Consider the following 15,323-nt stretch of genomic DNA (forward strand, 5'->3'; position numbering starts at 1 on the left):
ATCTAACCTCCTCTTGAAGACCCCCAGGGTAGGGGAGAGCACCACCTCCCTTGGGAGCCCGTTCCAGACCTTGGCCACTCAAACTGTGAAGAAGTTCTTCCTAATGTTCAATCTAAATCTGCTCTCTGCTAGCTTGTGGCCATTGTTTCTTGTAACCCCCGGGGGCGCCTTGGTGAATAAATACTCACCAATTCCCTTCTGTGCCCCCGTGATGAACTTAAAGGCAGCCACAAGGTTGCCTCTCAACCTTCTTTTGCGGAGGCTGAAAAGGTCCAGTTTCTCTAGTCTCTCCTCGTAGGGCTTGGTCTGCAGGCCCTTGACCATACGAGTTGCCCTTCTCTGGACCCTCTCCAGGTTATCCGCATCCTTCTTGAAGTGTGGCGCCCAGAATTGCACGCAGTACTCCAACTGTGGTCTGACCAGTGCCCTATAGAGGGGAAGTATCACCTCCCTGGACCTATTCGTCATGCATCTGCTGATGCACGATAACATGCCATTGGCTTTTCTGATGGCTTCGTCACACTGCTGGCTCATGTTCATCTTGGAGTCCACTAGGACTCCAAGATCCCTTTCCACCTCTGTGCCACCCAGCAGGTCATTCCCTAGGCTGTAGGTGTGCTGGACATTTTTCCTCCCTAGGTGCAGCACTTTGCATTTCTCCTTGTTGAACTGCATCCTGTTGTTTTCTGCCCACTTGTCCAACCTGTCCAGGTCTGCCTGCAGCTGTTCCCTGCCCTCCAGCGTGTCCACTTCTCCCCATAGCTTTGTGTCATCTGCAAACTTGGACAGAGTACATTTGACTCCCTCGTCCAAGTCACTGATGAAGACATTAAAGAGTATCGGTCCAAGGAACGAGCCCTGCGGGACCCCACTGCCCACACCCTTCCAGGTCGAGACCGACCCATCCACCACGACTCTTTAGGTGCGACCCTCTAGCCAATTCGCCACCCACCGGACTGTGTAGTCATCCACATCACAGCCTCTTAACTTGTTCACCAGTATGGGGTGGGATACCGTATCGAAGGCCTTCCTGAAGTCTAAGTATACGACATCCACCCCTCCTCCTGTGTCCAGGCGTTTCGTAACCTGGTCATAGAAAGAGACTAGATTGGTCAGGCACGATCTGCCCGCCACAAACCCGTGCTGGTTTCCCCTCAGCATAATTTGCCCTGCCGGGCTCTCGCAAATGTGAGCCTTGATAATTTTTTCAAAGACTTTACCAAGGATGGAGGTGAGACTGACTGGCCTATAGTTGCCCGGGTCCTCCTTCCTCCCCTTTTTGAAAATGGGGACCACGTTAGCCCTTTTCCAGTCCTCCGGGGCTTGGCCCGTGCGCCACGAACATTCGAATATTCCCGCCAGTGGCTCTGCAGTGATGTCGGCCAGTGCCTTCAGCACCCTCGGATGGAGCTCATCCGGGCCTGCCGACTTAAAGGCATCCAGTTCTTCCAAGTGACTCTGCACCACCTCAGGATCTACGTATGGAAGCCTGGCACCTTGCTGCTGCCTCTCTACAACCCCAGTGAGAGACTTGTCGTGCCCCTCACTTAGGAACACCGAGGCAAAGAACTCGTTGAGGAGTTCAGCCTTGTCCCCCCTGTCTGTCACCAATTGTTTCTGCCCATTTAGCAGGGGTCCTATTCCTCCCTGGGCCTTCCTTTTACTCCCAATATATCTAAAAAACAATTTCTTGTTGTCTTTTACTTGGGTTGCCATCCTCAGCTCCATGGTAGCTTTGGCCCGCCTAACTGCCTCCCTACAAGCACGAGCAGAGGAGGTATATTCATCTTTAGTGATCTCACCCTGTTTCCACTTTTTATGTGCTCCCGTTTTGGCCCTTAGGCTGCCCTGGATTTCTCTGGTCAGCCATGGAAGCCTCCTGGCCCCTTTCCCTTTTTTGCCTCGCTCGGGGATCGTCTTGCTTTGTGCCCGAAGGATCGTTTCCTTAAGGCACAGCCACCCTTCTTGGGCTCCCATCCCTTCAAAACTCCTACTCTGCAGTGCGTCCTTGACTAATCGCCTGAGTGCATTGAGATCAGCTTTCCTAAAGTCTAGCACTTTCACCCTACTAGTTACCTTACCCACTCGACGTCTTATGTTGAATTCTATTATTAGGTGATCACTGTCTCCCAAATGGCTACTGATCTGGAGGTCCCCTATCATGTCATCCCCCATTGCCAATACCAGATCCAGTATGGCATTCCCCCTAGTGGGACCATGCACCTCCTGTGTCAGGTGGAGGTCCTGTACACAGGTTAGAAACCTGCGTGAGCGATGGGACCTTGCTGTCTGCGTCTCCCTGGTCTGCAAGGAGGTAATGCTATTACTAGTTATTGTGGGCATATGCTTCCTTGTGACATAATTCCTGGGCAGTGTACTGAACACAACCTTCAGAGGCTACTTTGCCCCATCAGACAATGTTCCATCCTTGGCAATGGACAGATGAGTGTTGGAAAGCAATACCCATAGCCATGAGATCCACTTCCATTCTTTCCCCTCAGCTATCCCCCTTCATAGACCTTTTCACAGTAGCTTGTTACCAACAGAAGAGGCTACATTGCTGTGTCAAGGAATCATGGAGGAGGTTCTTCAGAAATTCAGGGGAGGAGGCTTTCATTTCTGATACTGCTTAATTTTAAGGATCTTCATTCCACCCTAGGCATGAGGTAACTCAACAAATATATGCACTGCCTAGTGATTTTAGCAGAAGTATAAATATCAGATCTTATTCCACTGACTTGGCACCTAAATGGACCTAGGTGCAATCTAGTTCCATCTTTCTCAGACCTCTAAAAACTCTTCTCCTTTTGTAACATGCTAGCATTTTATCCATAAGACTAAGTCACAAAAATGAACTTAGGAGAAAGAGGATCTACCCACCAAACGCTTAGGTTAACAGCTTTCCAGGAATTCAAGCAGGATGGAATAGGATCAAACTTAGGAACCGTACATGTGGAATAGTAGCTGGTCCTACTAACTTCAAGGCAGTAAACTCCTGGGGTGTTTATAGACATGCTTCGGAGGTGCGGGGGGGGGGGGGTGCTTTAATTAACACAGATACAAGAACTGAGCTAATTAAAGTGCAGGGAATGACACGTGTATTAGCATCCCCATGCTGAAAAATGGTGGCAGGTTGATTTGGACTAAAGCTCATCAAAATTTTCAGCACAGGACGCTGATACATGTGATGCTGGAGTCGGCTGGAATGTTTTAATTACCCCTCCTCTGCAGCTCTTTCTAAATCCGCTGCCCCTGTTTGGGGAGCAGGGGCCAGGAGCTTCCTGCTGCCAGCGGCCCTGGCCAGTAGACAGCCATGTTCCAGCCCTGGCCAGTAGACAGCTGTCTCCTGGCTTGGGGCTCCCTGCCAGCCCCTGGGTTAGCTCCCAAGGGGAGCCTAAAGTTCCCATTGGACAGGGCCCCATTGCAGGGCCCCAGGAAGTGGGAGCAGTTTGCTGCCAGGAGCAGCAGATCTTCTCCTGCTTCCCTGCATGTGTAGATGCCTTCCCAGGAGCATTTACTCACGAGTAGTTTACTTCCAAATAAACTGATCCCAGATCAAATGCTTGTGTAGACACACCCACTGTGTAAAAGTGAAAGTAAGGTCTCCATGCAACATACAAGGAGCAGAACAATGAGCAGGTTCAGCTCCCTTGCTGCTGCTACTCAGTTGTTTACTGTAAGGAAAGATCATTTTTTCTTCATTCAGCCCTTTCAGAAACAAGCTGTGCATCTTATTCTGGGGCATATTTTATGTGAGAGAGTACTTGAGAGTCAGTATTTGCCTGACTGTATTGGAGGATGAATAACTTTCAGAAGTATTTGTTGATTCATTTTTATTAAACTATAATGAAATGTGTCAAATACATTTTCAAATAATAGGCAATCAACATTATCCTAATGATAAATGTGAATGATGATAGTACTGGCCAACCTCATGGGGTATTGTGAGGCTGGATTTGTTGATAGATTTAAAACTGTCTAAGCATTGTTTAAGTGTTATAGTTGTGTATCTTCCAGTTTTCAGAATTTGGCAATATAAAATTCAATATACATCTTATATATTTCCTATTTAGTTCTTTTGCCACTGAATTAAAATCACATTAAGCCTCTCACCTGTAGTATGTTTATCCTCAGACCAATGAACTATAGTTTATAATCCCCTACCACAATTCTATTGTTAGAAAACATTTTCATAATAATTCTCATATATATTACATATTTTCTTACATTACTAATTTCTGAGCCAGTAGAGTTCTACTATCTACTGGTTAATAACAGGAGAGAATGTATTTGTATTTTATCCATAATTCTTCCTGTTGACCTGTTTTATTATTGTTTTTTAGTCAAATGGTCTTCAGGCAATAAAATTTCCTGGAAAAATTACATGTAAAAATCATACCTGATTGACATAGTGTATATATCATTAACGATGTGTAGGGGGTGTACACGGGTGCATGTGCACCCCCTGAGCGTGGCGGTGCACCCCCTATGAAAAGGCACCACCGACACTGCCACTTGCCACCCCCCAACCCACCACCGACACCACCGGCAGCATCTGCAGACAGTCAGCAATCACTGCTGGCCAACGCTGCTGCTTCCGGTGGCACTTGTGGGTGGTTGCCGACCCCTGGTCGGTGCTTGCCACACATCCCCACTGCTGCCAACAGCACTGGCGACATCAGTTTTAAACATAGGGTCACTGGGCGTGTCTACATGTTGCCCTATGGCGATGTTGTTACTGCGCCATGCGGCGACATTGTTACAGTAGCCTTTGGGAAGTAATAAAGCATGATGCAGTAACCACCCGTACTGCACTGTACACATGGTTATTTTTAGCAGCTACTTCACCATAAAGGTGGGTTATAATGGGGGAGTGCGCTACTGTGCCAAAGTAGCTGCTGGTCACATGTAGACACCAGTGGATGCTACGGCGATATAGCGTCACATGGAGATGCACCCACTGATTTTGTAAATCTTTTTGTGATGGGATTGTTTGGGTGAAAAAATCTTTTGTGGTCTAATGCAAGTATGGGTAGATGCCATGGTCAGATTCAGGTAACAGTAAGTATTAGGTTTTGTCCTTCAGGTGAATTGGGGTTAAGCCACAAATACCCCTTACTCACAAAAGCACAGAGCAAAAGAAGTGCAGATAATGGGCAGAGAATTAAATGGACCAGGACATCAGTCCTCAACTGTGCTGAGCTCACACTTGCCTAAATGATTTATCATTGTACTTATTTATCTTTTTTCTCTTTATGGTTAGTACTTGGATGCACCTACTGTATGCTCAAAAGTGTTCAGTCTCATGGAACTAATTTCCTGAGTGATGAATGTAGGCCTGAGTAAAGGTCAATGTCTAACCAGTCTGTTCTAAAAAACCTAACACTGGCTGCATCTATACATGCCGCGCTGGTGCAGTAACAGTCTGTGCTGCACCGTGTACACCATGCACATTTAATTTTAGGTACTATATCACTGTAGCAATGCGCTATAATGGGGGAGCAAATTGGTACGACGAGATAGTTGTAGTGTCACGGTTCTTGCCTGCGGATGCTACATCACCGTAGCGCATTGCTACGGCAACCTAGTGTCACCTGTGGACATGCCCACCGAAGAGTTCAGTACATGTTTACAGGTTTGCCTAGGGATTGCATGTTTTCCTCTGTGGCAAGTCACATTAGGTTAGCATAGGACTGGCAGCTGAACAGCTAAAAACCTGTTGAACTCTAAAAATGAAGCTCAAGTCAGCTGTTAAGAAGGCTGTTCAGTCTCAAGCTTAATCAGCCAACCCCAGAACTCTTGGATGAGACTACCAAGCAGGGTGTCAGATGCTGACAGTTACTAAGCCAGTTTTTTGCAATGTGGAAATCTGTTCTCTAGGAACAAGACTGAGACAATAAGACTGATGAACATATTTAAGTGCTTTGTTGAATTGGTCCCATAAGTCATCCCCATTGCAGCTTTTTCTTTTGAACTCCTGTGAAGCCCGTAGAGGAATTTAAGCCTTCCTATAACAGGAGGACTCACTTGGGAAGGCAGAAGTGGTAACTGCCTGCTGTTTCTAAGGATCTAGTTGTTTTTATAACATAGTAGCTTTAAGGGTGCACAGAGGTACAATTTTGACCTCTCTGGAGGTCCTGGGGTTCTAGCCTTACAGCTGGACAGTAGTGATCATGACAGACAGGTACTACTATAAGCTCTTTGATGTAGAGGGACTACGCTATGTTTGCACCATATCTAGAACAGTGCTGGGTTTAGTCCCTGATTAGAACCCCTTCTAAATGCTTCTACAATACAAAGAAATCATAAAATATCTCTACACTGCAGATTGCACAGAAATGTAAAGATACCTGAGCTTGCTGTAACTGATCTAATTCAGATACTGAGCATAGCTTGGCTACAGAAACCTGGTTCTCATTGTGGGCTGTTAACTCCAAAGGAACTGGGTAAATTAAGCCTTATTAAGTTCCTTACTGCTCTAGCTAGAATGCTTCAATGCCCATGTTAGTTCACTTATAGCTACTTTGGGTGTCCCTATGCTACACTGTGGTCTGCACTGAGGACATCAAATACTTATTAAAATAAAGGACTGAACTTTAAAGCACCGCTGACACATTTATTTGGCCCGGGTACTGTCACTCCTGTTATTAAAGTAAAGCAGAAGTGACTCTGAGATTAACCTGAAGGTGGAACTAATGAAATGACAACTGTTAATAACTCTGCATTCCTTCAACAGAAAAAACTGCTTAGAAAGTCTAATGGATGAAGATGAGAAAGACAGGGCAAAGAGGTGAGCACATTTTTCTCTTAAAACTCTTTGTTCATTTTTTGATGAACGCATGGTGATACATTTCTGCAGATGCTTTTTTTCCTGATACTAATTAATGCAAAGAGAGAGAAAAATAAAGCCTAGAACAACTTGAAAAGCGGTTTGAATCACAAACCACTATTATCAGCTACCCTAGAAAGATAAAAGAAGTTTGGTAGTGCTTCCTGCAAAAAATGTCAGCCAGCCAAATACAGCGAGTGGTTCTTTTTCACATTACTGCACAGTATCAGAACCAGAGAACCAACAGCACACTTGTATTCCTGGCACAATACTTCTTCCTTGTCCACTACATCTAGAAAATATACAGGTTACTCTCTGCATTTTTTCAAACACACATTTTGTAAAAGAAACATGGACTGTTTGTGGAAAACATAGATTTTTTCTTTTTATAGTACCCATTTTATACAAAGATGGCTCTAGTGGTAACAAATACTGTACTGAGTACCTTCAAAAGTTACTGTGGCAACAAAGAAACAACACTACAAACAATATTTTAGATCTAAGCTGGCACAAAAATCACTTCATATGTGGTAGGTATCATCTACAGTGATAAAATCACATTTGATTCATATGTAAGAGACTGGTGCTAGCACTTTGGAGAAGATGTTTTTTAAAGTAGAAAAAGATTGGTTGCAATGAACTTCTATAATAAAAGACAACCCATACTGGCACCTGGAATGTCACAAAACCTGCTTGCTAGCAGTTTTCCTGGGAGCATTATCAATCCTGCAACCACCAGTTTAATTGGTTTAGAGGAAGCCTTAGATTGCATGTATTTTTTTTTATCTTGGTTCTTTCTAATGAGAGTATTTCCAGTCCAGGCACAACTAGTTTATCCAGTTTCATCTCTTTTGATTCTTTCCCTGCTTCTTATCTCCCCGCAGCCTTTTTTCACTTATATAGGTCAGAACACACTGCAACCAAACTCAACTGTTCTCTGCTTCTTTTTCTAATTCATGCATGTTCAAGCCACAGAAGCCCAGTGTTTAATACCAGGAGCACAGAGCTGACCTAGCTGCTACCGCTTTAGACTTCAGGGAAGGTCTTGTGAGGCCAAGGGTCCATTAGACCCTGGAGTCACTCTACCATTACTCTTAACAAGGATCTTAATGCACTTGAGACTTCCTAAACATAGTACTATTAGTGCACAGTAAAAAGAAGCTGTATGTAGGGATGTGCCAAACCATCTGTAAATAATATATAGATCTGCAAACAGAGGAGGAGGAGAATAAAGGATGCCTCATGCCACATTACATCATGAAAAGATGTTTTTGGAGATGGTGTATAACAGCTGGAAGTGTCTTACCAAGTGTCAAGTATTACAGCATTCCAGAAATGCAGGATTGTTTTGCAAGCAGTGAGATACTGAAGTGAAGGAGAGAACAGAGGGAGGAGTTCAAGATTTCTATGAACTCCAACCCATAGGTCCAAATTGTTTTAATTTTGATACAAGCTAACCATTCAGAAATAGGATAGCATGTATCTTAATATCAGTATGTATCATTACCATTTGCTGTAATTTTAATGATGCATATGATTTTTTTGTGAAACATTGGGTGGATAAATTGATGATTTTCAAAAACTGAAAAAAATCTGATTTTTTAATTCAAATTCAGTGTTTATGAAAATAAAAGGCATTTTACTTTTTAAAATAAACATATTTAATATTCCATTTTAAATTAAGGTAGCATGTATTAAGCAGTGAATTTACTCCAATCTATTAAAATAATTCAGAATTGGATGCAAAGTGGTAAAACAGCTTTCAACACACGTAGGCTCTTCTATAGTCTGGAGAAACTATTTTCTTCATTTCAGTTTAGTTCAGTTAAATAAATAGTTCATTCAAAGTTGAGAAATTGACTGGGAGTCAAAAGACCAGAAAGGCTTGTTTTCTACTTTTTGGAGAAACAGTAGATATGAAAAAGGCGGTGATGTACTACTTCTAAAATCTTCTAGGTCACGATAACCGAAGTCAATCAGTTTGCATTACTAACTACAGATATTATTTCCGTTTCCTTAATAAATCAGTGTGTTATACATGCAAAACCTGCTTGGATAATTTTTTTCTTATATATCCAGCACACGTAGCTTAGTTTTAAAACACATGCTGGTTTTGGACATTTTTAATTTAATTCAAATTTCCCTCCAAAAGCATCCTGACACAAATTGCACTTCAAATTAATCATTTAGTAAGTAAAATGATTCTCCATTTTCAACATTCTCCATTTTCTTATATAAAACACACAAAAGTTTAGAACCTGAAGAAATGTATGTTAATCTTTATAATGTCCTAATTCTGCACATAATGCAATCCCCTGATAATCAAAAAGTTCTGTCAAATTTAGTGTAAAGATTATATTAAACTGGAAATACACTGGAAGAATTAGAAGGGGTCTTCAGGCTAAAATGGAGTGAGGATTGAATGATACGAAAATATCATGTTCTTTACTTTCCCTCCTGACACAGTTGTTCAGAAATGTAGGGATGATGCTCTTCAAATCTTGTTCTTAACAGTCTCTTATGCTGGACTAGGAGTCGGCTGAAATCAATCACACAGAATACACCCAGTTTATTGTATTGATAGCTGTAAAATAATCAAATATTTGCTTGTTTCCAGTGTATCTCAAAGTGTTTTCAGAGTTCAGAACAAGACAAACAAAAATTACCCTTCTGTCAGTAGAAACATACAGTATCTCTCCTGAAAAAGTTTATTGCCATATTGGTCCTTGGACAAAAGTAAATATTCTATCCTGATTCCCAACAGTGTGTATCCAGAATTCCTCATGAGTTATGGTGGATTTAGAAATGTAGAGTTGAATTGGCCTTTTGATTGTTAAATCACATCTGACTTCATACCAATTTTCATACATTTTAACAAAGCAAATTGTAGCTTAAAGTAATATCCTTGGTTGCTCTGGAACCTTTCAGCTAAGGGAGCATTTTGGGGGGCATATTCTTCAGTTTATCTGGTGCATGGCTAAAGAAATCCAACTAATGTCTGCCTTAAATGACATCGTCCTGGGAGACAGTGAAGAGCATAATTCCTAGTTTATGACTAAGTATAAAATAAAAAGTACCAATTAAATTGAATTAGAACCACCAAAAAGATTATTAATAATAGTAATAACACTATTATGATAGCCCCTAGAAGCACCTACTAAATTTGGTTTCCTATGTTCTAGGTAAAAATTCATGGGAAGAGATAGTTTCCAAAGAGTTTGCACTCTGTAATAGATAAGACAGGCAAAGGAAGTAGTATTGCTCCCATTTCACAGACAAGGAATTGAGGCACAAAGAAATTAAGTGATTTGTTTAATGGCTCATAAAGAGTGTGGGATAAAACTTGGAATGATGCCTGGAAACTGTGAATCAGTCCTGAGCTTAAACCAGAAGACCATCTTTCCTTTTTTCAACTGCAATTTGACAGGATGGTTATATCCTGCAATAGTTTACATATTATTTTTTCATCTAACTAAAAATAATTCAAGATCCCCAAGCTTCTAGATCAGCCCAGAACTTGTTCCTGTATGAATGCTGTGTGGTTCATAGAACATTTTGTCATGTTATGTACACTTATATCTTGCCTTATTGCCAGTACCTCTTTTTGTAGATGCATTCATTTTGAAAATAATTGTGCATGCACACAAACAAGCTGCATCCAAACAAAGAGAATAATTTTTTCCACCTGTAGTTCTGTTTCTGGAGTGACAAGGGGAAGAAGGACAGTTGAACCAGGCTGTGGTCACTGAGTTAGCACAGCCATAGAACAGTCAAGTCAAACAGCAGATGGGAATCAAATCTGTCTCCGATTCATCTCTTATCTAGCACATGGCCTTTAAAGATGCCTCAGTAAAGAGGGAACAGAATGAGAATAGGGAGTAGGAAAGGTTACTTCTTGTGGGTATACTTTTGCCTAACAACAAATATTTTTCTTAATAACGTATTGCAAAAGGAGTATGCACCTATTATATTTTCTTGCTCCTTTCCTTACATTTTTCCATATTTACAGGGCTTCACGTAACAAGTCTGAAAAGAAGAGGCGTGACCAATTCAATGTTCTTATCAAAGAGCTCAGCTCCATGCTTCCAGGGAACACCCGCAAAATGGACAAAACTACAGTGCTTGAAAAAGTCATTGGCTTTCTGCAGAAACACAATGGTAACATCTGCCATGCCTGTCCATGCCTATTCAGACTGCATAATATCCCTGTTACTCTGCTGGTGGTCAAGAGTGGATGAAATGGTCAAAATATCACAGTAGGAGTTTTCTTTTCCATGTTGTAGTGTATTACAAGAAAACTGTTTAGGATAGGATAGATCGCCTTAGGATAGGGTGCAGAGAATGGATGGACATCAGGCATCTAGGAAAGATGGGTGGCAGATCTCTAAAATGGAACTGTGAGCTTAGGAGGAAAACAAGGATGTGATTGCTCTGGGCAAAAACATGATTGGGGAAAGGAGGAAGCTCTTCTCTCAGTGAAAGAGCAAAATATTTTTCCCAGCTATTCTAAAGATAGGTGGGAACCCAGGTATTTCTCCAGTTTTGGACTACTGTAGGGAGACTGTGACCCCTGCAGACTGTGGAAAACTCTGTCATTAAGAGCCACTGTTGTAACATAGGGTTCAGAAAATGCATCTATAAGCATTAGCATGTACAAATTCCTTAGATTTCCACATAGTTTGCATAAGAAAACACTAAATTTGTCCTTGCATAAATTTCAGGTACATTGTATGAGTTAGGTTTGGAAGGGCATGGTTTTATTTTTGAATACATCCAAAGGGAACCTCTTTATTTTAAAAGAAAAAAAGAAGTGGCAGCTCTACCACTGTCTCAGTCTTCTTCACTAATCCCTGCTAATCCAATCTTTGTGGCCTCTCTGAGCAAAAACTTAAAATGTGCGGAGGTGTTTGGAATTTCTGTGAGGTGAGCAAATGCCTTGTGGTGCAGAAAACTGAGAGGAGCATTGCAAAGTTGCCTTGCAGAGTTTTCACTGAATTGCTGTCTCTTCGTTCCACCCCAGGGAATAGGCACATCTTTCTGCCCCTTAGTATTCACATGTCCCATGAGAGATGTGTGCATCATGAGGAGCTCCTTGGAGGCTTTGCAAAGGCTTCAGATTCTTGGCAGGGTAATTTTGTGCAAATGGGAGATCAGCTTGCTGAGGGCCCCCTTTGGGCTTCAGCCCGAAATTTGAATACCACTGAAGTCACCCATGGCTGATTTTCATTTACAACAAGGCCTTTTTACACTGCTCCTGTGAGAATCAGGCCCAAGATATCCAGAAGTTAACAGTGCCCATGGCCCTGTGAAATCCTGTCGACTAAAGCAGGATTTCATGTGTGTGAAGGGGTTTGACCTCACAGAGCAGCTTGCCTAGCGAGTTAATGTACCGTGCCACTTGCTCTCCTTTATTCCTTTGACAACCTTTCCACCCGCTCACAGTTGAGAGATATGGGCGTAATGAAAGAGAACATAAAATCTCTTATACCATGACTCCCAGCATAATGAAGTCACAAATGTCAAACTTTCTGAGGAAATAATTACAGTTATTCTGTTGTTAGACTGATGTTTCTTTTTTAATAAAAGTCTGCCACAGACAAGATGATTTCTTGCAGGAGGGCATGACTGGGACATCTGAAAGTTTTATTGTACCTGTTATTCTTTGATAATTGTATATACCTATTAAAATGTGACAGTAATAATGTATCCTTTTTTAGCTGCCCAAGGCAAAGCAAAGGAGAATGCTAATATGCTCGCTTAAAAAGCCAACCACATGGGGTTTAAATAAGTGTAGACAGAGTAGTTGGTTGCCCCAATAATTTATTTAAAAAATACACTTTATTTAATATAGAGATCAACTAGGTAAGAGTGAACAGACACAATCATTACAATTCTGTGGAGAGGCTGGACAAAAGTGTTATTATTTTGAGCAGTTGTTAAAAAAGGGGTCAGGCAAAAATCCTTTTTTAAAATTGAAATCAATATTAGTCATGCATCACAATGCAGAAATTCCCAATACAGGTTAAAAACATTACTTTATCTCCAGTGTGGGTGATCATAGTTTTATTTTGTTTATTAAGTGGTGTTTCTCTTACAGTCAGAATGTGAAAGCAAGAGTTAAATTCTAATAGAAAAGTAGATCAGTTTTCAGACTTCCCATTCAATAAACAATCCCTTTCTTTCTAATCCAAAAAGATTGTTAACCTTCAGAATTCTCCTAGAAAATATTTTAAGTATGAGAGCTTTTCCTTTTTATTTATCTACCTTGCAATATTCCCTAATTAAGAGATCATTGGAGCTGATTCTTTCCCCCCCACCCCCACCATACATAAGCTAAAATACATATGTAGTAATGTTCTGGTCACGTAGGGCCATTGCACTATGGTATCATGACAACTACAGCATGCTGAATGTTAGTTAAGTATACTGTTATTGAGAAGCAGACTGCTGGAGCTCTAAAATATAGTACTAACTCATACTTGAGTAGATGCTTTGATTTAGTTCCAGGAGCCATTACACAGACATGGTTACAAGTTTACTACCTTTCATATTTTTCATCCATTTTTTATATATGTGGTCAGTCCGTCTCCTCCCTTAGAAGAGAACTTTGTGTTAATTACTTCATATAGGTTGATAGATTAGATTAATTATCAGGTAGCAGTGATATACTGCATTCAGTCTTAACAGAACCACTGGTGCTGTTACCTTTATTAAAGCTTCACTTTTATTAAAATGGTGCTAATACTAAGATAATAAGCAATCATTTTTTTAAATTGTGAAATTAATGAAAAAAAATGTATGACAAAGGCATGAATGAATGAATTAGCTACCTGGGTTGATAGCGAACAATATTTGTTGGAGAAGTTATTTGGAATACATTATTCAACAAAGATTATTCAACCAACTCTAATTTGGGTTCAGCCCTAAGTATGGAGCCATGATTCATAATTATGATGCACTTGCACTCCTCCAAATGGAAGCTTAAAAGGTAGAAGAGCACTTATTAGACAGTCTTACATATGCCAGAACAGAACACTAGCAGAAACCTCCAGGCAGGTTTGCAGTTCAGTTTTTTATTTTAAAGGGTAGGAGGTTGCATATGAACAGGTGCTTTATGAAGGAAATCATTTTCTGCCCCACCCCGTGCTCTGCACTGCCCTAAGGAGCTGGGTGCAGGGAGTATGAAGAGGGCTGTTCTATTGCAAGTGATGGTTGTACCTCTAATGCTTCACCTGTACACAGAGGAAAAGGGAAAGGGCTGTGCTTTTTGAGAGACAACCCCTTTTCTGCCTTCTTCAAAGTTTGGTCACTGCCCACTACTCAACACCATAAGCCAGAATCTAGCTCCTTATAATTCCCATACCAAGTTTGGAACTTACTCAGATGTAATTGCATATTTAATATATTCTGGGCAGATCTACACTTGATATTAATGCGGCTGAATAAATTCTGACGCAGTTCATGCCAGAGTTTATTGCTCAGGTGCCGGGACCACAGCATGTTGATCCAGGCTGGAGTAGCCCCACTTGACAGGGGGTCCTGAGGGTCAGCCTGCCAGCCCAGAGCTGCTTGGACCCAGCTCAACACGCTGCAGAGGCCCTGGCTGGTGCATGAGGGTGCTTTAGTGCAGGGCTAGGCAACAGTGAAGCACCCTCGTGCACCAGCCAGCCCCATCAGTATCTACACATACATTGTAGTGGAGTAAATAAGTCTGCTGTTGGCTAGTAAGGGTGTGCAAAGCAGGCAATATATGATTCAGATTCAGTTTCAGCCCAGTTCAGGGGATAGTGATTCAATTTGCTGATCTGGATCAGTGTCCTGATTTGATTTGGCTGAATCTGAACCTGAAGATTCGATTCTGCTTTGGAGAATCAGTGATTCGGCCATAGACACAGCTTTATATGTTTTTTCTGCGTACCTCAAGGTACCAGGCATGGCTCATGAATGCTGAGATGGTGGAGTGGATGGAGTGTCCCATGGGAGCGTGGGAGGGTCCCCCCCCGCGCTCGACGTCAGACCCAGAAGTACTTCCAGTCCACTTGTGGGTCCACCGCCAAGCACACAGGGGATGTCCCTCCCAACCCCTGGCTTGGCGATCAGCCATTAGGGGACCCAGGGTGCCAAGCTGGGGGGCGGAGAGGTCCCCTGCATGCTCCGTGGCAGTCCCAGAAGTGGACTGAAGCACTTCTGGTCCACTTCTGGGTCAGCTGCTGAGCACGCAGGGGACCCACCCAGGCTCCCATGGGACGCTCCATCCACCCCACCATCTCAGTGTTCATTAGCTGCGCCTGGTACCTCGAAGTACATAGAAAAAACATAAAGCTGTGTGTAAGGCTGAATCGTCGAATCTCTCCAAATTGAATTGGGGGCTCCTGATTCGATTCAGATTCGGAGATTCGGCCACTGAGTCAGGCCAAATCTCCTCCGAATCAAATCAGTGACCTTCACACAGCCCTATTGGCTAGTACTTGTGGCTGACAGTACTATCCTACAG

General features: G+C 42.2%; 1 protein-coding gene across 3 annotated transcripts in view; it reads left to right on the plus strand.

Annotated features, from left to right (window-relative positions):
• The window catches only part of NPAS2 (neuronal PAS domain protein 2), a 165,877-nt gene that overhangs the window by 76,138 nt on the left and 74,416 nt on the right, over nucleotides 1-15,323 (plus strand). For all 3 annotated transcript variants that reach the window (XM_059721007.1, XM_059721006.1, XM_014600315.3), the window contains exons 2-3: nucleotides 6,737-6,790; nucleotides 10,839-10,987. In XM_059721007.1, the coding sequence (XP_059576990.1) occupies nucleotides 6,737-6,790; nucleotides 10,839-10,987 (203 nt within the window). The remainder of the gene's footprint in view (nucleotides 1-6,736; nucleotides 6,791-10,838; nucleotides 10,988-15,323) is intronic.

The sequence above is a fragment of the Alligator mississippiensis genome, chromosome 1 (assembly GCF_030867095.1).
Source record: "Alligator mississippiensis isolate rAllMis1 chromosome 1, rAllMis1, whole genome shotgun sequence".
Classification (NCBI taxonomy): Eukaryota; Metazoa; Chordata; order Crocodylia; family Alligatoridae; genus Alligator; species Alligator mississippiensis.